At 36.1% G+C, this 24,626-nt stretch overlaps 2 protein-coding genes across 3 annotated transcripts; one reads left to right on the top strand and one right to left on the bottom strand.

The window, feature by feature from the left end:
- The first annotated feature begins 361 nt into the window (after positions 1-361).
- Positions 362-21,955, top strand: LOC146536287 (uncharacterized). 2 transcript variants are annotated; one of them, XM_085189911.1, is made up of 20 exons: positions 362-622; positions 693-801; positions 888-1,106; positions 1,235-1,305; positions 1,459-1,603; positions 2,022-2,179; positions 7,488-7,537; positions 7,766-7,832; positions 8,132-8,350; positions 8,950-9,085; positions 9,618-9,723; positions 9,905-10,127; positions 13,984-14,163; positions 14,633-14,897; positions 15,091-15,201; positions 15,855-16,057; positions 16,456-17,031; positions 17,464-17,631; positions 18,182-18,302; positions 18,531-21,955. In XM_085189911.1, exons 1-19 carry the CDS (start codon positions 503-505, stop codon positions 18,260-18,262), a joined length of 3,207 nt encoding a protein of 1,068 aa, XP_085046037.1. In that variant the 5' UTR covers positions 362-502; the 3' UTR covers positions 18,263-18,302; positions 18,531-21,955. The 2 variants fall into 2 exon arrangements, with proteins under 2 accessions (XP_085046037.1, XP_085046036.1); XM_085189910.1 differs by having other exon boundaries at positions 18,182-21,955.
- Positions 21,956-21,962: 7 nt separating this feature from the next.
- On the bottom strand, positions 21,963-24,159 carry LOC146536286 (uncharacterized). Its single transcript, XM_085189909.1, has one exon. The coding sequence runs from the start codon at positions 23,187-23,189 to the stop codon at positions 21,963-21,965; it is 1,227 nt and encodes a 408-aa protein (XP_085046035.1). The 5' UTR covers positions 23,190-24,159.
- Between the last annotated feature and the right edge of the window lie 467 nt (positions 24,160-24,626).

Below are 24,626 nucleotides of genomic sequence, written 5' to 3'. Positions count from 1 at the left end.
TTATTATAATAAAAAATGTCGAATTACAAAATATGAATAACCCGCCTTTTTTAATTTTTTTTTAATTTTTTTATCATTTGTTTTACTTAACAACTACTACAAATTCTTAAATGAAGTGTGGCCAAACGCCCTGATATGTCCTAAGACAGCACTAACCTTCTAAATATTAATAATAAAAATGAAACTATCAAATAATTATTACTACATAATTGTAAAAGTAGATTATATTTCGCTATATTTTTTTCAATTATCGCTTTGAAAGGGTATTAATTTAACAAATTTTAGAACTGGCAAGGTATTTTGCTTATGTTTACGCTTAAAAAGTATACATTCTAAACGTCATTTTGTATTAGTGGGAAAAGTTTTATAAACTCGATAAAACCTTATACAGACAGCGAATAATTTACAAGCTTTAGTTTGTTCTATTAAAATGAAAACGTATTTTTTAAAATATTCTATACTTATTTGTTAAATATATTTGATATCTGAATTTTAAATTATCATGGAAGTGCCAGGTATGAGCTTGTTTCAAGGCGCTGGAAGTATTCACATAAATAACAGCGCTCAAGACAGGCTTGAAGAACAAGAAGAAATCGAAGACCAGAAACGACGCAACGAAGAAGTAATATTATATTTTATCATAATATAACCTTTTTTAAACATGTTTATTTACTAAATTTGTTTAATTTTAGCTCCAACACAACTTGGTTAATGCCTTTGACGACCTTCTCGATGACGATGAAAATAGTTCTGTTAATAGCAGTGGAAATTACACACTAGATGCCACTCGCCAGAATGGAGGCAAGTAATTTTTAAATATTTAAAAAATATACATTTTTCAACTTAAAACTGGTTTATTGTTATTTAAACTTATACTATGTTTATAGTCCAACATGCTGTAAGATCAGGATTGCCACCTACATATGTAGAGTCTTTAAATCATATAAAAGAAAATCAACATATTTCTGAATCACCTAAACAGTATTGTGAGACTCCAAAAAATCATATACAAAATTTAAGAAATCAGGATGATACCACAAAAACACCATATAGCCCCTATGGAGCTGGTGATGGACAAAATCATTACTTTCACCAAGATTTTAGAGGTATTATTTTAAATTTAATATTTTTATCCTGATATTGTATGAATAATTTACCACTATATTGCAATTTTAAGCTGTTTTATACTGCTATAAAATTCCGTCATCACCAATCCCATATTAATTTTCAACAGGAAATGGTATTAACAATTTTGATGCTAGACAAGAGTACATGAACCATGAACAATTGAAAGTAATGTATGAAGTAAGTAATTTAAATATCTATTTTTGACATAAGACTATATCAACATCGGAAAGAAATTTGTTGTATTTAAAAGAAGGCTCTTTTCAGATACAAAAAGATTGTTTTCCAGCATCAATATATGTTCAAAAATATTAATAATATTAAATTCTTCAGATGAGAATAAAAGAGTGTCAACAATTTGCTGCTAAAGTAGAAAAGCTAGACAGTGACATAGATGGTCTACGTGCACGTCTTACTGCAGCCGTACATGATAAGAACAAAGCTGAACTATCACTAGAAGAAGCTCATCATTTACTTGGTATGTTAGTTAGTTTAGTTACAAGAAATCACCAGCTATTCGTTATCTATTAAATTTAATACATTAAAAAAATGTGGCTAACTAAAGTTTTATTAGTGGGAAACAAAGTGTCTTAACACTAGGTTCCCAATGCCTACCCTACTCAACGAATGATACTTTCTAAGGGGCCTCTATATGTTGTATCAGTGTATGTATCATATAAGCCTTCAAAAAGATTGGGTTCCATAGAACTTGATATTTTTAAAAAAAGAGAAACCAATAACAAATTCTTTTATTTTTCCTCAATTGAAAATTTATAAAATAATATTTCTTGTCCGTCAAAGTAAAAAAAGGAAACAGGAGAATGGAATGTCATGTTGCTAAGTTCTCTTTGGAAACTGAAAGTATAAAACTAAATAAAAAAAAATATTTCACACAGCATCAAGTAAGCATAAGTCAATAGAGCTAGAGCAACAAATAACATCTCTCAATAACAAAATGGTTGAAAGTGAAGAGGACAAACAACAGTTAAGATTGGAACTTAGAGCCGCCAATGTTGCATTGCAGGAGGTTCAGCAAAGATTACACACTATGCAGGTAATGTGGAGATACTGTGCTGTTCATAGATTAAGTAATATCAATTTCATTTCCTGTCCACAGTTGGTCTTGATTGTGAGACTTTACCTTTAACTTATTTAGGACTTTGACATAAAAGGTAGACAAACCATAAAAAGATTGCTTTATAGGTCATGATTTGTTTGAGTCAGTATACTTTATATGCTAACTATGCTATAATATGCTTTTGAAATTCAATACAATAACTGTACTGCTCTTCTATTGAAGCTATGTACAAACTACAAAGTACAGGCAATCAAAAGTAGAAAAACATTGTAAACATGCTCTGGTATAAAACACAAGTAATACTCAACACCCAATTTACGTGTTCAGTGGAGGTAGTTAACTCCACGCTTTGTATTGCTACCTGGGCGACGAAATGAAAAGATAATTCCTCTGTGTTATAATGGAACCCACAACCTCGCAGTCCACAGTCACTCACAGTGACCCTGCGCTACAACGGTCTGTACGATTATTTAAAATTATATATGAAATACTAATTAAATTAAATATTTATTGCTGTTATAATTTGCTCGGGGGGTATATGTTGCTCGCGTCCGTAGGATCTACCACCTCATCCTAGGCTCACCCTACACGTGCCCCCTGGGTGGTGCGAAATGAGCAACAACAACGCCGAGTCTCTGGCGGCGGTTAACTAACCAGACCAATCCAGACCTAACCCGTCTGCACAGTGAAGGTAGTAAATGACCTTCACAATCCGTAGCCTCGTGGTCATGTCTCGCGAGAGCGGCGGCCTTGGCTTTATTGCCTGGGTCATGAGGAAGAAAATCTCTTTAAAAAATCACCCCTAATCCTACGATGGGAGACGCGTCAATAGGATGCATAGCTGTTGGGATGTACAGTTATTAGCGCCGTCTTCAACGCACCTGGCGAACGTTGAAGTATTTCAGCCTTCATAATCGGAATGGGAGTAACCCGGTTATGTGACCTTTACATCTGCCCTACTCGTGGGAACAATAATGGACCATTCTTTTACTCAAAATAAACAAAATAAAACTCTAACTCAGCAAATCTTCCACCCCAGCCTATTTGACAGGCCGAGATCGCAGTCTCTATCCGACTGTAACCAAAACAGTAAAAACGAAAATACCTCAGCTGCTCCTGTAGAATCATCTGGCAATAACACTCCTGAAAACCCAAATTGGATTGAAGTTCAAAGTCGCAAAAGACAAAGAAACAGCCCTGAGGTTATAAGTAGCCAAAAGCAGTCCAAACTCAGTTCATACTGGCTAAGTCAGCCACTACCAACATCAAATGTTTTTTCCGAACTTGAGGACTTAGAAGCTAAAGAAAATTCTCAAGCCCAACCAGTAGAAAAGCTACCAAAACCTCCACCCCTATTTATTGACAAAGTAACAAACATTCGTCCTTTAATCAAACTACTTAATGAGACTGTGCAAGATCTTTTTGAGATTAAAGTTCTACCAAAGGACCAGGTTAAAATCCAGCCAAAAAGTTGCGACGCTTATAGGACTATTGTCAAAGAACTGGACGCTAAAAGAACGGAATATTTTACGTACAAACCCAAACAAGAAAGAGCCTTTAAAACAATTCTTAAGAATATTCATCCCTCCACTGACATTGAAGAAATTAAAGAAGCTCTGATTAATCTTGGACATGTAGCTATTAACATATGGAATATAAAACAAACATCAACGAAAACTCCACTGCACATGTTTGTTGTTGAACTCCAGCCAAACTCCAACAACAAAGAGATTTATAATATAAAGAGTTTACTACACTGTCGCGTAAAGTTTGAGCCTCCAAAACCAAAACGCACAATCCCTCAATGCGCTAACTGCCAAGCCTACGGACACACAAAATCTTACTGTCGTCGAAACCCAAGATGTATCAAATGTGCTGGAAATCACTCGTCCTCTACCTGCCAGCGAAAGGAAAGATCAGAAGACGTGCGATGCGCCTTATGTGATGGAAATCATCCCGCGAATTACAAAGGCTGTACCGTCTACAAAGAGCTACAAAAACAGAAATTTCCTCCGCTCCGTCATAAACTAATTAAGCCAAACCAAACAGTTCCAGGGACTGTATGTTTTACTTCGAACCAAGTACCGAATCATTCTTACTCTGACGTCGTCCGTCCGAGAGAAAATAAAATAATACATACTCATACAACGCAGCAAATAATAGAAGCAAATCGAACGCTTCCGCCACAACAATCAAATCAAGGAAATAATGAAATGTCACAAAATGTTAAGCCAGAAAGCACCAACGAAATGAAGGAAATGATGGATATGTTCAAACAGATGATGCAGCAAATGAGCACCATGACAAATCTATTACTGAGTCTTGTAACAGAACTTAGGTCGCAGTCTACCCAACACAAGTGTGGCCAGGATTTTACCCAGGAAGGAGGCAGGCGGTCCACCTAGCCCCTCCGCGACTATGTCCTTTCAAACCCATTCTCCTTGCCTTGTGGAATGCAAATGGGCTTTCTAACCATACTCCAGAGTTAACAACATTTCTGCAGATGTATAACATTGACATTATGTTAATATCTGAAACACATTTCACCACTAAAAGTCATTTTCATGTGCCAAAATATAATATCTATTGCACAAACCATCCAGATGGCACAGCGCACGCAGGATCCGCCATACTGGTTAAAAGTAATATGAAACACCATGTTAATAACCCTATTTCCAGTAACGAAATTCAAGCAACAGTTATCGTTATTGAAAGTTCAAATGGCCCTGTAATGATTTCAGCTCTCTACATGCCCCCCAAACACAACCTAAAAACTGAGCAATATTCGTCTTTATTTAAACAGTTTGGCAACCGATTTATTGCTGGAGGTGACTACAACGCCAAACACACCGACTGGGGCGCACGAGTTACAACAACAAAGGGGCGAGAACTTATGAAAACCGTGCAAAGTCTAAATCTTAGCGTTAAATCCACCGGCAAGCCGACCTATTGGCCGACTGATCTGAAAAAGAAACCCGATCTTGTGGACTTTTTTGTCACTAAAGGACTCTCAACTGCGGCTCTTCACTGTTTTTCTACCTATGACCTATCGTCAGATCATACACCCGTGCTGGCCGAACTCCACAACGTCCCTGTGGACGTGGTTAAGCCCTGCAAAATCCACTCAAAAATGACTGATTGGGAATATTTCAGAAGAGTTATTGGAAACTCACTGCCCAAGCGCATTCCTCTTAAATCCAATAACGACATTTCCACAGCCATTGAAACTTTTAATAAATGCGTACAGTCAGCTGCCTGGGAAGCGACTCCCCATCGTACCGCCACATTAATTATTCCGACTTATCCACAAATAGCAATTGACCTGATTAAAAAAAAAAGACAAGCCAGAAAGAAATGGCATCTTACTCAACACCAAGATTACAAAAAAGAGTTCAACAAACTTACCAAAGATGTCAAAACTCTTCTCGGAGACATTACAAATGTAGATGTAGAAAGTCGATTAAAGGGCCTGGATGCAACTATTGCAACTGATTACTCCCTGTGGAAAGCCACTAAATCCCTTAAAAGACCGATGGTATTCCAATCACCACTACGCCGCGACGATGGTTCTTGGGCGAAGAGTGATGCTGACAAATCCCTTCTTTTTGCAGAGCACTTACACCGTGTATTCACCCCAAACTCAGCCTCTGGCTCTACCAAAATTAATGTGGTAACGGAAGCCCTTTCTGCTCCTAACCTGCAGTCGCCACCTATAAGGAAAATTTGCGTTAAAGAAGTTACTTCTACTATCAAGAAACTTTCGTTAAACAAAGCTCCCGGCTATGACTTAATTACGACAAAAGTCATGAAAGAGCTACCCTATTTGGCTATCCTTTTGTTAACCGAAATATTCAACGCTATCTTGCGGCGAGAATTCATACCCGCTCAATGGAAAGTAGCCGAGATTATCCTCATTCCCAAGCCTGGCAAAGATCCGAATAATGTCACATCCTACCGCCCTATTAGCTTACTGCCTGTAGCTTCAAAAATCCTGGAAATACTTATTTTAAAACGATTATCTTCAGAACTCACTAGAAGAAACATTATCCCATCTCATCAGTTTGGCTTTCGCGAAGCTCATGCAACTATTGAACAAGTTCATCGTGTGGTCGAAAAAATATATGACGCATACGAACACAGGAAGTATTGCTCCGCGGCATTTCTAGATATATCACAGGCATTCGATCGTGTGTGGCACGAAGGTCTCCTGTACAAGATTCGTCAAACCCTCCCCTTTAGATATTTTCTCATTATAAAATCATATCTTCATCAAAGACACTTTTATGTTAAGCACGGCGAAGACAGAACTGGCCTGTTCGAAATCAGAGCAGGTGTTCCACAGGGCAGTGTAATGGGCCCTGTCCTTTATCTAATTTACACCTTTGACTTACCAACCACAGACGAAGTTCTTGTAGGGACATTTGCCGATGATACTGCCTTAATAGCAACTCATGAAAATCCAGCAACAGCGTCAGAAATGCTACAAAAAAGTTTAAATAACATATCAGTGTGGTTAAAGGACTGGAGAATTAAAGTTAACGAAACCAAATCGGTGCATGTAACTTTTGCTCTTAGACGCGATACTTGCCCCAGTGTCGAACTTAACGGAGTAATAATCCCTCAATCAGAAAGCGTGCGCTACTTGGGCATATATTTAGACAGACGTCTTACATGGAGAAAGCACATTTTTGTAAAAAGAAAAGCTCTAAGTGTACAAATCCGAAAGCTTTATTGGCTCTTGTCACGGAAATCTAAACTCTCGTTGCATAACAAACTTCTCCTGTACAAAGTTATTCTTAAACCTATGTGGTCTTATGGAGCTGAAGTATGGGGGACTGCAAGCGACTCAAACTTAGACATAATCCAACGCTTTCAATCAAAAACTCTTCGCATAATAACGAATGCCCCTTGGTTTGTCACTAACTCTCAGCTACATCGAGATCTAAGGATACCTACAGTGAAAGTAGAAATTACCAACAAACTCAAGTCATACTCTCGTCGCATAAAAATACATCCCAACGTGCTAGCCTGCAAATTAATGAATCCAGCTAACTCATTTAAAAGACTTAAAAGGAGGACCCCACAGGATCTTCTGCAATCATAAAATAGGATCTCTCAGGAGACCGTTACATTATGTGTTTATGCCAATGGGCGTATACCACCAATGTCTGTAAGCTCCTAACCACCAGCTTAATGCCCAGTTGAGGCAGTTGCAGGTTTAATTGCAGTTAAAAAAAAAAAAAAAAAAAAAAAATTAAATATTTATTGCTGTTATAATTTGCAGGTTGCTCACTCACATGATACTGATGCATTGTTCAGAGAACAGCAAGACAGGTATTTGTAACATATTACTAAAAAAAAATTTGAAGTAAAAAAAATGTTTATACTATGATTTCTAAGTTTCACTAACATTTATATTCTGTATTTATTAGTTATTCTGTACATTTTTTTCCATATTTCATTTTTTAGCAAAATATTAATTTTAATGTTATTGTTGCATTTAAGTGAATTGTATAAAAAATAAATAATCTTATAATTAATATTAATTAATGGTTTTTATAGACATCGTGAAGAAATGGACAGATTACAGAATGATTTGATGAATGCTAAAAGTAGACTGGACGAAAAAGTAAGAAAAATCGTTTTTATTATGCCTTTTGTAATTTCATAAAAATTATAATTGTATATAAAACATTTTACATTTAGGACATTGTAGTTAAATATACAAATTTTCTTATAATTTATAATAATAAAATAATTCATATATCATATTGAGGTTGTTGTGGTTCAGCAGTACAGTCTCTGACTGTGGATCCACATCTGTGGATTCGATTCTCACGTGGGGGAATTGATTTATTTTAAAAATTATTTGTCTATACAGCATAAAGTTGAAAAAAAGTAATAATACCTTTAAAAATTATGTTTCAGGACAATGAAATAAAAATGCTTGAAAAGCGATGTAAAGAAAGAGATCGTGAAAAAGAAGAAATTTTAGTAGAAAAGGGTGCTACAATAAACAGACTGGCCAGTGAATTAGACGCGGCTCAAAAACGACTTTTAAACGGTGAAAGCAACAGGCTCAAGGAAAAAGTATTGCAATTAACTACTGAAAGAAACGCCGCCAGGGAACAAGTTAAAGAACTGGGGGTAATTAATATGTTTTTTGGTGTAGCGGCACAGCGTCAACTGTATACGCAACTGTTGTGGGTTCGATTTCCGTGAATGAGTTAGTTTCATTTCTTAGCTTTGGTAGGTAAGACAAAGCTTAGGGTTGATTTCCACCGCTCAACACATAATGTCTCTAAACATAAAAGTGTATCTTAACACTAGGTTCCTATGCTATAATATGCTTTTAAAATTGAATACAATAACTGTACTGCTCTTCTATTGCAGCTATGTACAAACTACAAAGTACAGGCAATCGAAAGTAGAAAAATATTGTAAAGATACTATGGTATAAAATACAAGTAAAACTAGGTTCCCTCTGTCTACCTTGATATATACAGGATACAGTGTATAATTAAATTATTATTTTCACCTACATGGGGAAAATAATAATTAAATTTACTAAGTAAATAACATTTATAGTAATTAATCAGAATCCTTCATGGCACAGCAATACAACCTCGGACTACACACGACGGTTGTGTGTTCGATTACAAGACAACTGATTGACGACCTGTTATTAAATATTTTTTAATCACTTGTTCATATATTTAATTAAAATTAAAATATATATTTTCCAGTCAAAATTAGAAGTGACGGCGCAGGAACTAGTGATGTGCCGCACCAGAGTGTCAGGTGCACAACGCGAGCAGGATGCGTGGCGCGCAGCACTAGCGCACGTGCTGGCTGAAGTCACGCCCGACAATTATAATATAGGTATATTATAAGCTTACACTAAATAACTTCACAGGTATACTTATTAGGAAAATATATAATAATTTTAATGAAGAAGGATTTCAACCTGCGCCTCATTGAAAACCGTCCAATAGTCCACGTTCTCTTAATAAGTATTTTTCTTTCCTAAATGTGTATGCCACTTTAAAAAAATAACTTCAAAGAAAATAACATCAGAGAGAATCTAATGTCAACAATACTGACCAACCGTTCTCTACTTTTCACACGAATTCAAGCCACAAATAGATAATGCATTCCATAATACGAAATATTTTTGTTACCTTACTCTGATAACAAGAAAAAGTGCAGCGTTGAATTCCTCCATTCAACACGCCATGACTCGAAATTTGGAGAATTGGCGACTCTTAACAGCTCCAGGTTTACCGACTTTGCTATACGGAAAAGGCGTAAAACTGACATTTTTTAATCTTTTAAATTTCCCTACTATGAATATTTCTGATGTTAATAACATATTACCCTCATGTATTTATTTATCGTACTTAATGCTTTACAGGTGATCCTCCATCACCTGGAAAATTGGCCACGCTTAAAGAAGTATTAAGCAGATACAAACAACAGCTACAAAAACTATCAAATATGCAAGAAGAAATAAATAAACGGTACATATTTTCCTCTTTCCTTCCTCTTCTTAATATGTATTTTAAAGTTAAAATTACAAAGTGCTTATATTTTTGTCGGCGACGGCTAACGAATGATTTTTTTTATAAACTCCTTATAAAATTGTGGCTTAAAGAATTTTAATAGTTAATTGCAATTAATTATTTATTTTCCATTTGTCAGTGAAAAACGTCTCGAACAACATCGTAAACAAGAATCCGATTTAAGATCTAAATTGGAAGAGCAAAAAGGTATAGAGATGCAACTCAATTCAAAATTAGCGGTATTGCAAAATAAATTAGAGTTACTCGGTACCAACTCCGATAGTGAACTGTTAGTAACATACAAACAACAGAACGAACAGATGAAGAAGCATGCTGACGATCTAAGGAGTGAAATTAAAAATGTAAGTTGTGTGTGTGTTTTTAACCAACTTCTGTAAGAAAAAGAAGTTATCAATTCAACTATATTGTTTTTTTCATGTTTGTGCTTTCCTTTTTCTCACGTATACAGAACAGCAGGCGGGCTCTTCCTTTCTCACTCTAACCCACAGAGCTAGTTGTATTTCGGAGAGATGCTTTTCTTTCCTCTCTTCACGCGAATCAGTGTTTATTGATCAGGCAACGCAATACATACTATGTAAGAGTGATACAATGTCTAATAATATTAAATATTTTTATGTATAAGATGTTGTATTGGTTGGGGGTTTGATCCCCGCTCGAGGAGATGAAACATTGAGTTCTGCCACGCCCCCAGAATTCGGCAGAAAGTGGGGAATGGAGTGTCTTAATACTAGGTTCCCTCTACCTACCCTGCTACTTGCGGGATACAGCGTAAAGCTGAAAAATTGTTTTACTAATATATTATACGTTGTTTTATATGTATTATAAATTTTTTGACATCTATTTTCTTCCTCCTGGCATTAATCCCGGCTATTGCCAGGGTCTGCCCTCCTACTCAACCTACTCCACTTTACACGGTTTTTTGCGTCCTCGGTGGTTAGACCATTGGCTCTCATGTCCTGCATCCTTGGGCGTCCAGGAGGTCTGACTCCAGGGACTGATATAGCAAGGCACTTGCATCCGACATAGTTCTTAGGCCGGCGCGTAACGTGGCCAAACCATCTCAGACGACGCTCTTGGAGCTTATCCGCTACGTCACGGACCCCAAGACTACCTCGAATGAATGTGTTGCGTATGCGGTCAGACCGCGTTACGCCACACATCCACCTCAGCATCTTCATTTCCGTGACGTGAAGCTCCTGAGTGTGCCGAGATAGTGCCGGCCAACATTCGCTGCCGTATAAAAGAACCGGTCGGATGATGCTCTTGTATATCAGCCCCTTGAGCTTGGGCGGTATTCTGCGGTCGCAGACCACACCAGTGACCTCCCGCCATTTGGCCCAGGCAGCGCTTATCCGCCCTTGGACATCGTGATCGATGCCTCCTGACTCGTGCATAACGGATCCAAGGTACCTGAACTTCTCCGACTTAACGGCTGGCTCAGGACCTATAAGGACGGTGCTCGAGTCCCGGCCGCAGGCCATGTACTCTGTCTTTCACACACATTTAGTTTAAGACCGCCGTTCTCAAGCGTACCCTTCCAGAGGTTCACTTTACGCTCCAGCGTCAGTCGGTTCTCGGCAATGAGTGCTATGTCGTCGGCATACATCATCAGCCATGGAGGCTGGTCCTGGATGTGAGCCGAGACACTATCGAGCACTACATTGAATAAGAACGGACTAAGAGCCGAGCCCTGGTGAACACCCACTGTAATCGTGAAGGGTCTAGTGTCGCCAACAGCAGTCCTAACCATAGAAGCGGAATCGTGGTACATGTCTCCGATAATCTCAATATAGGCCTCAGGGATCCCTTTGGAACGCAATGCCCACCAGATACACTGACGAGGCACACAGTCAAAGGCCTTCTGCAGGTCTAAAAAGGCCACATGCAGAGCTCTCCTTTTTTCCCTGTATGGCTCCATCAAAGTTCTGAGGGCGAAAATGGCGTCCATGGTGCCCGATCCTGGCTGAAATCCATATTGAGACTCAGAGATAGTACACTCTCGGCGGAGCCTGAGGTCGATCATGCGCTCGAAGAGCTTCATGGTATGACTCATAAGCTTAATGCCCCTATAACTACCACAATCTTGAACACTGCCCCTTCCCTTGTAAATAGGGGTAATAAAGCTAAGCCGCCACTGATGCGGCATCTTACCAGTGTTCAAGATGTGGTTAAAAAGGTCAGTAAGCATGGGCACACCAAGAGAGCCCAATGATTTCCACGCTTCGATCGGAATGTCGTCAGGTCCCACCGCTTTTCCGTTCTTCATGCGTCGAAGGCAATTACGTGTTTCGTCAGGGGTTATTGGGGCAATAAGTCCGAGGTTAGGCGGTGGGTCGTGATGAAGACTGCATGAGTGCTGAGTATTCAGTAACTCCTGGAAGTAGCTTCTCCACCTCTAATTCACAGAGGCATGACTAGAGAGCAGCGTGCCCTGGGAATCTTTGACGCAAAGACATTTTGCGGGAACGTCTTTGCGTCAACGTGCCAGTCCCGGGAACGTGCCAGTTTGTAAATGAGCTTCTGCCCCTCCACAGTTTCAAGTTTATCATACAATGGTGACAAACTTTCACTGCGGGCTCTGGCTACAGCTCTTTTACAGGCACGTTTAGCTACCGTGTACTCCAGTCTGTCTTCAGGAGAGTTGGATTCCTGCCACTTCTTAAAGGCAGCCTTCTTTTCACGAGTCACCTCCTGCACCTCGTCATTCCACCACCATGTCTCCCTGTCGATGACACGTCCTCCCCTAGAAAGGCCAAGAACTCGCCTGCCCGCCGCGATTATTGCCGACTGAGCCCGATCCCAAGCATCCTGAGCAGTCTCGGTGTTAGTCGAAAGATCATGACTTTTCACCTCTGCCAGGAAGTCGGTCTGCATCGGTCCATTCAGCAACCACCACTTGATCCGAGGCCTACGTTTCTCGGCTATTTTCTTCTTCGGAGTGACGTTAAAGTCCATGACAAGAAGACGATGTTGGGCCGTTAGGCTTTCGCCTGGAATGACCTTACAGTTAGTTACCCTGCCCATATGACACCGTCTGGTCAACAAGTAGTCTATTTGAGTTGAGTGGGACCCGCTCTTATACGTGATAAGGTGCGAATTGGTGAGAATTCTTTTGGATGAACGTGTTCACGACGGCCAGATCAGACGCAATACAGGTTCTCAGAATGTTTTCTCCCTCTGCATTGCGAAGACCGTGCCCAAAACCCCCGTGAACACGTTCATACGGCTCAGCGGCCTTACCGACGTGCCCGTTCAAGTCCCCCCCAACTAAGACCACTTCGGTAGACGGCACAGCAAGTAGCACCCCTTCATACTGCTCCCAGAATGTCTCCTTTTCGGCCGCGCTACATCCCGCCTGGGGAGCATAGGCACTGATTAAGTTTGTGATAACGCCCTCAGTCAGTACCCTCACTCGCATCTAGCGGTCGGAGCGACGGTCAACTTCAAGGAGCCCATTCTGAAGCTCTTCAGAAAGCACTACCGCTACACCGTTTCTACCCGAAGGTGACCCAGTGTATATAAGCCGGTAATCCTGTCCGATGTTACGGGACTTATTGCCCTTCCAGCGAGTTTCCTGGAGGAAAGCACACTGGACCCGACGTATCAAGAGTACATCTGCGAGTTCCCTGCATCGTCCGGTTAGAGAGCCAATATTCCACGTTGCAAAGCGGAGTTTCCGTCTGGGTACTAGCGTCTTTAGCCGTGCCCGTACAGGACACGGTAGCCCTTGCCCACTTGTCGCAGGTGTAGGGCGATGTGCCTGCGCGTCGTTTTGCGGCGACGCCCTAGCCGTACCCAGTCTGTCCTTGTTTCTTTTCATTTTGTGGCGGTTTGTGGTTTTTGTGGAGCGACTGCCGTCTGACCTCCAAAACCCCTTTGTGGGGGAATAACCGAGGAGGGAGGGAAATAGAAAGGTATTATCGGTAAAGGAAGGAGGGAGCTAAGGAAAAGGGGAGGGGAGGGGAAGGGAGGACACCATTCTTACGGACTGGATGAGGATAAAAGAGTGGCGGCTCGGGGATCCGGGGTCGCGTACCCGTATGCCCACAAACCAATATCGGACAGGTATTAGTCTGGACACCCTCTGGATACCTTTTTTGACATCTATTTTATATATAATAAATTAACGCTTAACATGGATTAACAATGATTGCACACATGCAATCATGTTTTAATATATATATTTTTGTATAACAGTTGGAATTGAAGTATACGGAACTAGAAATGGAATATGACAAGTTGAAGTCGGAGAAGGGAAGTCGTGCGTCCCTCGTACAAGAAGCCAACGCCGACCTCCTAAGGGAGCTCGAGAAGTACAATGGACAGTTAAAAGAGACACTTAAAGAGAATGGCGAATTGAAAACTTTGTATTTACAGGTACTTTTGTTCACAAAAAATTGTTTATAACATAAATATGAAAAACATCGAATTAATAATTTACTTCTTGAGTTTTCTGTTTCTCGCTCCAGCCAGTGTTTTAACACTAAATCCCATAATTGGGATGTAGTGTTAAAACACTCCGTTTATTGAGCAGTTGAGGTTGAAGTCATTATCATGGAGTTTACAGTGCTACTAGATTATTTAAAATAATATTACTTACATAGATCAAAGAAATAAATTACAAAATCTCTATCCAATACGCAAAATAGCAGCTTTTAAAACTTCAGTTAATTACCTCATAATATGTTAATTCAAATTCAAAATATTCTTTATTCAAATAAACTTATTATAAGCACTTTTAAATCGTCGAATGAACATATGAACAAAAAGCTACTACCGATAAGCTACAATAAATATTAGCATATATATACAAATATTCATATATATGCTATTTTTTAAATAACAGGTGTGCACAGCACGAGACTCTATATCTCGGGAACTAAAGGACGTACATATAAAAACACAAAGAGAACTCGACCAATACAAATCTCAAGAAAGGGATTACATAGAAAGAATAGAGAAAGAGAAACGCCATGTAGAAAAAATTACAATAGACCTAACAAACTCGAAAGATGAGTTAGAAAGAGCTAACAGGAGAATATCTGAGCTGCAGAAAGAGTTTACTGACAAACAGAAGGAATTCACCGATAAACTTAATAAATTCTTAGAAGGTACTTCTGTAAATTATTTAGATGTTAATCTTTTTTTTTTTTAGTTTTTTATAGTTTTACGCTGATTCCCGCACATAGCAGGTTAGGCAGAGAGAGAGGTTGAGGCGGTCGACCTCGCCGCCGCAAAATATAGAAATGAAGTGATATAACGTGAAGCTGTAAAAAAAAACTAAGAAAATTTATTTTATTTCAGACGAGAAAACAGCGATGCGAAAGGAAATGGAGGCCTGCGCCAACTGCGAACAGCAACTAAAACGTATCCGTAATCTGGAGGATCAACAAGTCAAATATCAAGTTAAAATAGGTATAATACTTAGAGCCAGTTTCACCGGTTACGAATAAAGTTTCAGATAGTAATCTAATAATTAATGCTATCTCTCAGATAGAGGATAAAAATACAAAATAACTTATAAATTAAATTTTCTCTTTAATGAACGATTATAGTAGGTAACAATTCATACGATTTGTTACATTTTTAAATTACAAATAAGTATGTAAAAATTAAATTCATGTATCATGTGTCAAATGTGTATTTCTTTTTTTCTATTCAAGAACTGTAAAACCAAAAATTATAGCTTGTCTGGTACATACGGCTGTCTGGGACTTCATCAGCCAGTGGTGAAACTGGCCCTTAATGTCTTTGATTTTGTGGTTATTAAAAATTTATTTATTTTAATTCACTAGTAACAGTTGCATTAGGTAATTTTTACGATAATAATTTTATTAATTAAATGACTATTGAGAGGTCGTAGTGGTGTTGTGTCGAGTATGACTGTAAAAATGACGGTTGTGGGTTCGATTTCCCACTCGGCGAGTGAACTTACACGCAATGTCTTCAAAATTGGGTGGTTTATGGGGAACGGAGTGTCTTGATACATACATACATTTCCTGTCTTTGTTCCTGCTACACACAGGATACAAAGTGAAGCTAAAAAAACATATTTCAATCAATTTCAGCCGCTCAAGAAAGTAACGAAACTTTAATGAAAGAGCTTAGGGGCAAAGCAGAATTCTTCCAAAATTATATAATGGAAAGGTACAAAAAGTTGAGTGACGTCCGCACCGTGGGAACTAATACAGATGATAGAAACCCCATACTAAATAACACGAATATTGAGACGGAAGTGGCACAAGACCATGATGAATCTTTGGAAGAAAAGGTATATAAATTAGTAGTACTTTTAGACCAGATCGACATTATATTGCAAGTCACAGTTTGTCACAGTTTCTTATTTGCATTTGCTTCTTTTAGTTAGGAATAATAAATACGCCTTTCCCTATTAATATTGTCGAATGTGAAAATAGGCCTCTTTAAGTTAATATTTTTTTTATACTCGGCCGTGGTTGATTATACGTAATTATTTAGTGTAGTGTACATTCATTTACAATAGAATTATAATTCATTCATCAATCATCAATTCATCATTCATATTTATATTTCAACCATTTCTGAAATCTGACTGTTTTTCCGACAGTAAATAGTAATTGAAAATATTTTATAATCATATAAAATATTTAAATATTTTTCAATAATAAATCAAAATACTACTAATTTCAGACTGCATTAATGATGAAAGAAAAGGCAATAAGAGAACAAATAGCTGAAAAATTCACACTCGAAATTAAAACAATAGAAATGAACTGCGCGAGACGTTTAAAAGAAATGGAAACAGAACAACTAGCAACTGTTACTAAACTAAAAGACTTATTAGAAAGGAAAGCCACAGAAGTTGATACTTTAAAAGAATTTATTCTATCGGAAAGAGCTAAAGTGACTCAAATATTGGAGTCAAAAGAAAATGAGATATCAGTACTTATAAAAGAGCATAACTTATTACAAAAAGAAAGTCAACATACTAAAGAGGATTTGAGTGAATGGAAAAAGAGAGCAGAGAAGTATAAAGACAATTTATCACGATTGGGTTCTTTAGAAAATGTATTGAAAAAGGAAAAAGAAGAGTTTAGAGTTAAAACAAGTTCTGATGCTAAAGAGTGTCAGCATTTGAGAAATAAATTGAAAGAACTACAAGTTAATATTTCTGAGTTAGAACAGAAATATATGAATGTGCAAAATGACTATCATATACTGCAGGAGAAATATAAAAATGTTAAGAGAACTGCGTTAACTTATAAAGTACGGGTCAATTTTCACAGTTAATGTTTTTAATTTAATTGTAGTAGATTCAATTCTTGGTCAGGAGAATTTTGAATGTAGTCTTGTCTCATAGATTTCCAAGAGGCGCGGGTTCAAAACCCACACTGTTCAAAATTATTGTATGTTTTATAAAAAAAGGTTTTTTTTTCTTTATTTTTCGCCATACTAAAATAAAGTGCAGCATTGAATTCCGCGACTCTAATCGCTGTCTTAAATTTTGTTCAAAGGAGAGAACTTTAACAAAAAATCGTTTCTTCCTATGCTGTAGTATACTATAGTTGACAAAATAAATGTTTTATGTTAATAATAAATCAGTTATAAGTGAATGCTTTGCATATATAAATTTTCCATAATATAACAATTAAATTCTTCTTAAAATAAATAAAACTTGAATAAATTTCCTAATTTCAGGAGTACATATCAAAAAAAGACACCCACATCAACAACGAAGTGAACAGAATAAGAGACGAATATAGAAAAATATTTGTTAAGTTGCAAAACCAAATAAATTACTACGTGAGTGGGCGCATGCAGAGCGAGCGACGACACGACCGGCCTACCTCTAGCCTCGCCTACGATGTATGTAAACTTTATAAGATTTTTTTATTATTTCTTTTTTTTTTTATTATATGTCGCAGTAAACAACGAGAATGCTTAAAAAATTTACACTTCGTGCTAAGGAAAGTGCGTGAGTAAAACTGCATTTAAATTGGTGAATTGAGTCTGAGATCAGCCTCAATAAAAAAAATATTAAAATCATTGTTTTGGGTTTATTGTATTGGTAAATGTCCCCAATATTATATTTCCTCATATATCTTGCGATCAGTCAACAACTTTATTGTTACATACAATAGATAGATACAATAGAGTAGACATTATTTAATATAAAAATTGAGACTACCAATGACGTCAACACAAAACACTTGCACCATTAACCAATTATACCTAAAATATGTATAATTATTTAATGTGTAATTAAAAATCAGATTGAATGGAGTGTCTTAACACTAGGTTCCCTCTGCCTATCCTGCTGTGTGCGGGATACAGTGTGAAGCTGATTTGATATCATTTTAATTTTATAGATATTTTTTATTTTTATAATAATTTTTAATTATATATTATTTTACAGTATACAGAAAAGTTGAACGAATTAACAGAAGACTTTGCACGCCTCACGCAATCTAATTTCCAAGAGCCTAATACACAGTAACACCATATCAATGAAATTAATGAAAATGGAAATATATGAAGTAAATGTATATTTTTGTTATATTATATTATATTTTAGGGGCCATTTGTAGGTTACGTCACACGGTTAGGGAGATAGAGAGGGATCATTATACGTGACAAGGGTACTAAATTAGTAACATTACATTTCAAAATAAAATACACCAACATAATTTAGATATAAAATAATAGTAAAACAAAACAATAAAAAAGTACAATTGAATTGATATAATAACTTCTTCCTTTTACAGAAGTCGATTGAAAATAGGTGTAAAGTTGCCAGAAATACAAGCGACAATTTATAGGATAAAGGGACATTTCTTTTCTTTATAAAGACAGTTGGTAATTCGTTAGTTTTATTTATTGTAAGGAAGTTGTGTATTACTTTAATTGTCATGGATGTCATACGTGACATCGTATTTTGTAGGAAAAAAATATTTAACTTATGACTTAGTCAAGGTATGACATTTAAGTTTGATTGCAAGTTTTATCGACACTTGCTTCTACTTCTCAATGTTTCATTTTATATTGTTTATTTTATTTTCAAAATGTTAAAACAAATTACATCACCTTTATTTTTAAAATTTATATAGCTACATTTAGATATGTAAAACTCCATTTAACTAATATTAAATTAGGAATCAATTAAGAACTAATCGATATCTCTAAGTGCGGCTATAAATTTGTAGTTTAAATAAAAAAATGGTATGTTATAACATTGTCACATAAAATTTATTAAACAAGACTTATTAATCTTTTCTGAGGACAATAGAAAAAAATGTAAAATACATATTGACAATATAATAGGCTTAATATTTATACACATTCCTAGTAATTTTTCAAAATTTAAAAGTTTTAAGAATTTATACTATAGAATAAAAGAAAAGACAATACTAAATTGCATATTAGGAAAGACAAACAATTTTGCATTTATAATACATATTAAGTACTAATTTTAATTAATAAATATAATACGGCCATCCTGGTGCAGCGTTGAACGTAAACACGATGGCTGTCGGTTCGATACCCGCGTGAGGCAATATTCAATTAACAAAACAAACCAAGCTGTTAATTTCAGCAGCTACATTATTCAAATCGTTAGAGATATTTATTAGCTTAATCGTTCCACATTGGTCTCGCAAGTTATATTATGTCTGTTGTTTCTTTATAGCAAAAGCGGCGATACATCTACGTATTTTATAGTGCAATACGCATGATTTTACTTTTATTTTTGCAATGGCTGAGTCTGACTGTAAAATGAGATTTTGATTTCATTTCATCGCTTTGATAGGAAGATGAAAAAACAGAGTGTCCTAACACTAAGTTCCCTCTGCGTACTATGCTATATACAGCGTTAGCCTAAAACAATATTTTGCTATGTAAAAAAATGTATTTCCACTGGTACAAATTACTTAATATTAATAAGGTTAAGTTAAAGCTCAAACTTATACTAATAGCCTATGTAAGATGTAGAAAGTAACATGGTTCCGTGTATTTTTAACTTTTATATAAGTTTTTATATATAAACTTAGATTAAATTTAAAAGGTAACAATTCCTAGTATTAAATTGTTTCCGTCCACCGCTCAATGGTAAAACGCATGCTTAAAAATATGCTAGAATTATATACAGTGTAAACTCAATATATCACCAAAGGGGTTTGTATTTTATCAGGATTTAGAGAATGGTTGTAAAATAGAATGAAAATATCTATCATTCAAAAGTAACTTTAAATAAAAAAAAAATAATCAAATCGGTTCACCCTGGCGAATGTTAGAAAAGATTAAAAAAACAGTTGAATTGAGAACCCTCTCCTTTTACAGAAATTATTTTTAAAAATATCAAATGTTAACATCAAAATTTTAACATTTGGTTTTCATGTTACCGGCCATTTGTATAACTTCGGTCTTCAATGTATAGAATACCTGGGGCGTCCAGGCAATGTATGAAATAATATGAATATTATTGTCTATTACATACTTTGCCTACGTATAAATATTTTTTTATGGATTGTTTATAATACCTGCTGCTCCACCAGCTATGTATATAAAGAAATAGATTTTGGTCCATCAATTATAAGCAAAAAAAAACTATTTTGGCCAAAGATCCCTGCTTAAGAGCAAGTTAAAGTTTTCTAGTGTATTTTTTAGCATACGATGTAAGTGATGTGTCTACTATTATACAAATACTAGAATATATTGATTGTACTTAACTATAATTTTAGTTTAATATTTCTGTTTGGTTATCAAAAGCTATAAATATTTAAAGCTAGCGAAATGACCAGCACCAAATGAAAATGGATGTGACAGTGTGTTAGATAAGATACAATACGCGCCACGAAAAATGAGACTTGATAAAGGTTTTCTTCGAAATATTCTATTCAGGTATGGGTATGTTAAAAGTCATAATAATTACACTAAGGTCGACGAGCCGTGTTCCCTTCTTAAGTTAGCTATATATGGCTACACAGATTTGTTTTTACGATTTTGATTGTTTTCCTCATGAGTGAAAAATGTACAAAACTTAGAAGTATTTTTTATCGGTATAAGTTTCAAGAATGTCCTACTTCAAGCCTAATACCGCTAAAAACTCGTCATTGTTAATAATGCTCTGTAAGACTTAAGTTTTAAGTAAAATTACATTGGTACAAATCTGCATTAATTTGCTTTTTCTATTTTTGGGAACATTTGTCATTGTCATTTAACAAAATTCTTTTGTAAAACATAATATTGTTACATAAGCTGTTATATATTTGTAAATTTGAATTTTGTTCCAAATTATTTTTTTACTTGTGGGCAAAGTCGGTTGAAAAATTCTACCTGGTCTCTATTACTATTAGTAAAGACAGCATTAAAATATATTATGTAGTACTACTGAGATATCAGATATCTCAGTTACTATTAGTAGTAGTGTAATAGTATTGTAAATCGATAGAAACCGACAGTGTTTCATACTATGTAAAAGATCGTTATGTTTTAATATGACAATACTAAAATCCAAAATGTTCCTTGCCTATGACAATGCCTATGACAGTGCCTTGGTTGCCGGTTTGCGCTTTATTATCCCCTAATTTATAATAAGATAATATCAGAAATTTATATATTATGTTATAATTAAATTACGAGACATTTTAAAGGTACAATTTAATTTGCAATTCCAATGCTGAATTATATATTTAATTATTCCTGTGATAAAATTTGTAAATAACGTGAAATATTAATATATAATTATATAGCTTGAATTCAACATTCCTTGTTATTCCGCAATGTTTCCTGCTTAAGAATTCGTCTATTTCCTTCAGATTTTTAAGAGATTCTCTTCAGATTTTGAACATTACGATTACAGGAATATTATTTTGTAAAATTAATTGTATTGGTTAAATAAGGTTGTATACTTAGTTAGAATCGTTTAGTTGATTGGGCATTTACCAAGAAAATAAATTAATGGTAATTTTTGGACCAAATTGCAAATCTACTGAAAAATATACATGAAAATCGAATTTATTTTAAATGGTAAATTGGTAAATATCCACAATTCATTGGTCTAAATATTGAGTATATGTAGGTATATGTGTTCATTGTATAATTTAATTTAATTTTATTATCAACTAGTAGTTGAATTCGTTACTTAATTATCTATTACGTTTATAATTGAAAATAAAAGTATTATTTAATTAAATGTTATTTTATTTCTTAATATAATATTTAGAAGGTACAAAAGGCATTTTAGCAACAACACACGGCACGTCTTTCCCTCGGATGCTCACATTAAGTTTTGTGCCAAGTTTTTTAAATTCTTCAGCGACATATCCCATAGCAACGTTACCGCCTAACGACGGACTTGGGCAACCGCTGGTTACTTTACCTATAGTTTCATTATTTAAATTCTTAATATCAACGTCTTTTCGCGCGGGAGCACCATTCTCTATTCTCAATCCGATTCTCCGTTTTTCTACACCCTCCTTTATTTGCCTCAAAATGATATCAGAACCGGGGAAATTTGCGTTTGTTCTACGCGCTTTGGCTATCAACCAAGTCAAGCTTGCTTCAACTGGTGTAACACTCTCGTCGATATCGTTACCATATAAGCATAAACCGGCTTCTAGCCGTAACGAATCGCGAGCTCCAAGACCGGCTAGTTTAACCTCCTGTGATTGTAGTAGGGCTTCGACTACGTTCTCGGCCTTATCTGCCGGCATTGATATTTCGAAGCCATCTTCTCCAGTATAACCACAGCGTGTTATTCTACACTCCACACCTGCTACGTTACCTACACGAGAGATCATAAATGTCAAGTCTGCCAGAGAAATTTCTGTGAGAGCCTGTAAGTTGGACGCTGCTTTAGGTCCTTGTAGCGCTATAAGAGATCTGGTACTCACATCCCAAAATTCAACTGACACGTCTTTGCCTTTTTTACGAAAAATTTCAGCTGTTTCCAGCATATGCTGTTTGTCGACATCTAGACGACCAGCATTTGATACTACATACAATTGATCTTCTTTTACTTTGGTAACAATAAGATCGTCAATTATACCTCCTTTCTCATTCAGAAATACAGTTAAAGAGCCAGATCCGGCCGCCATTCCGTTTAAATCCACTGGACATATTGATTCGAACCACGTTACACAATCTTTTCCTCTAACGTTGGTTTGTAGCATGTGTGAGACGTCGAATATTGAAGCACTATTTCTTGTAAAGATATGAGATGCTGAGACGCTCAGGTCCGAATATTGCACGGGTAACAGGAAACCAGCGAAATCGACCAATTTTCCACCGTATTTCTTATGTAAATTGCACAAAGATGTTTCTTTAACGTTATTACTGCTATGGCTGCGAATTTGTAACTTAGTAACTAAAACACGACTTCCATGTGAATAATATCTTGGAAACATTGTGATGCTTTTTGAACACATTTTAATAAGGAATACAGTAGTCTCGGTTATTTGGAGACAACTGATGTGACTTGCCTATCATTATCATGTTTCATAATGACGGGTCGAGGGTCAATTTGGGGCTTAAAATTGTTGATAATGCATACCTAAAGCAAACTAATTACGATTGCTCTGTAGTATCTTATATTTATATGGATTTTTAAATATTTCTTAAATAATAAGAAATTATTTTAAAGTTAAAATATATATAGTAATTTAACAAAATGCTGCTACGTTATAACGTTCTTTTTCAGCTTCACGAGAATTGAGAAACTTGCCTCGACACCATAGCGTAGAAATGGAAATATAAATATTTCATTACCTCTAGTGGGAATCAAACCCCCAACCTGTCACGTTTATGCCACGACTGCCATCATTCTTTACTTATTACATTTAAATAGAATACAAAAATAAACAGTACCTACCTAGAGATTTTCTATTTAGGAATAGTATGATAGAGGTCATCATTAAATTCCTAAGCTAATTTGCCTTACGCGATTATGATCGATTTGGCAAATGATTTTGCATATGTAAATACTTCATGCTTATTCTTTTTTTTTCATCTTCACGCCGTATCCCGCATATATCAGGATAAGCAGAACGAACCTAGATTCTCCGTTCTCCACTTTTCGCCAAATATTAGAGGCTTTACTTGTTGAGTGCCACGCTTTTTGCCTTGGTACCGAGCGATGACATAAAAATATTAATAAATAATAATTAATTTTCCCGAATGGAAATCGTACTTACTCACAATCGTGTTACAGTCACGCTAGTGCTCCTGCGCCAGAACGACCTCATGTTTTTCCACTTACGACTTATAAATAAGGAGTAAGTTATGAAACTCTCAGGTGCATGCGAGAATGGAATAATTTTAAGAATGGCACATTGAAATATCTAAACGGCTGGTCGATCATTCGTGCCAACAGATATTGTATTCTGATGCTTGGGTATTTGTCTATGTCGATCTCGCGTCCGCCTTAATCTATCATATCTATTCGGACAAATCGTGGCAATTCACAATAAATTTAAATTAATTAAAATCTAAATTGTTTATAAATGTGACAGGTTGTTTTTTATTGAAAAGACAAGGCAAATGTGAGGTCGGGTCACCTGTTAGTAGGTAAGTGATCGCCGCGATCCTAGGCCTCCCAGCAGTGGAGTTTCAAAGGCTAATAGATGGATATATTCAATGATACGTTTTATTGGTATTGGTCCCAATTTGCCCACTGTCCTTTGCAGGCATATGCACCCGTTTTGTCTATAATGACTTGTTTCTATAAAATACCTTTAAATTTATACTTTTTTGACTCGGAAGCTTTATTTTTTCTGTGCTCCAAAAGACTGACGGTCTGAATAGTCAATATTAATTTAAATTTGATACCATCACACAAATCTCGAGATAGGTCTTTACAGACGGAC

The sequence above is a fragment of the Heliconius melpomene genome, chromosome 9 (assembly GCF_056956725.1).
Source record: "Heliconius melpomene rosina isolate 202511_hmr_F chromosome 9, ASM5695672v1, whole genome shotgun sequence".
Classification (NCBI taxonomy): Eukaryota; Metazoa; Arthropoda; class Insecta; order Lepidoptera; family Nymphalidae; genus Heliconius; species Heliconius melpomene.
The sequence above is the reverse complement of the archived record's forward strand: the minus strand, read 5'-3'. Positions and strand labels throughout refer to the sequence as shown.

What these genes read in the sequence shown, in the direction of transcription:
- LOC146536287 (XM_085189911.1), top strand. Translation starts at nt 503, where the DNA reads ATGGAAGTGCCAGGTATGAGCTTGTTTCAAGGCGCTGGAAGTATTCAC. An exon ending in TGAAAACTTTGTATTTACAG is followed by an intron (nt 14,164 to 14,632) that starts GTACTTTTGTTC and finishes TTTAAATAACAG; the next exon opens with GTGTGCACAGCACGAGACTC. An exon ending in CCTCTAGCCTCGCCTACGAT is followed by an intron (nt 17,632 to 18,181) that starts GTATGTAAACTT and finishes ATTATTTTACAG; the next exon opens with TATACAGAAAAGTTGAACGA.
- LOC146536286 (XM_085189909.1), bottom strand. Translation starts at nt 23,189, where the DNA reads ATGTGTTCAAAAAGCATCACAATGTTTCCAAGATATTATTCACATGGA.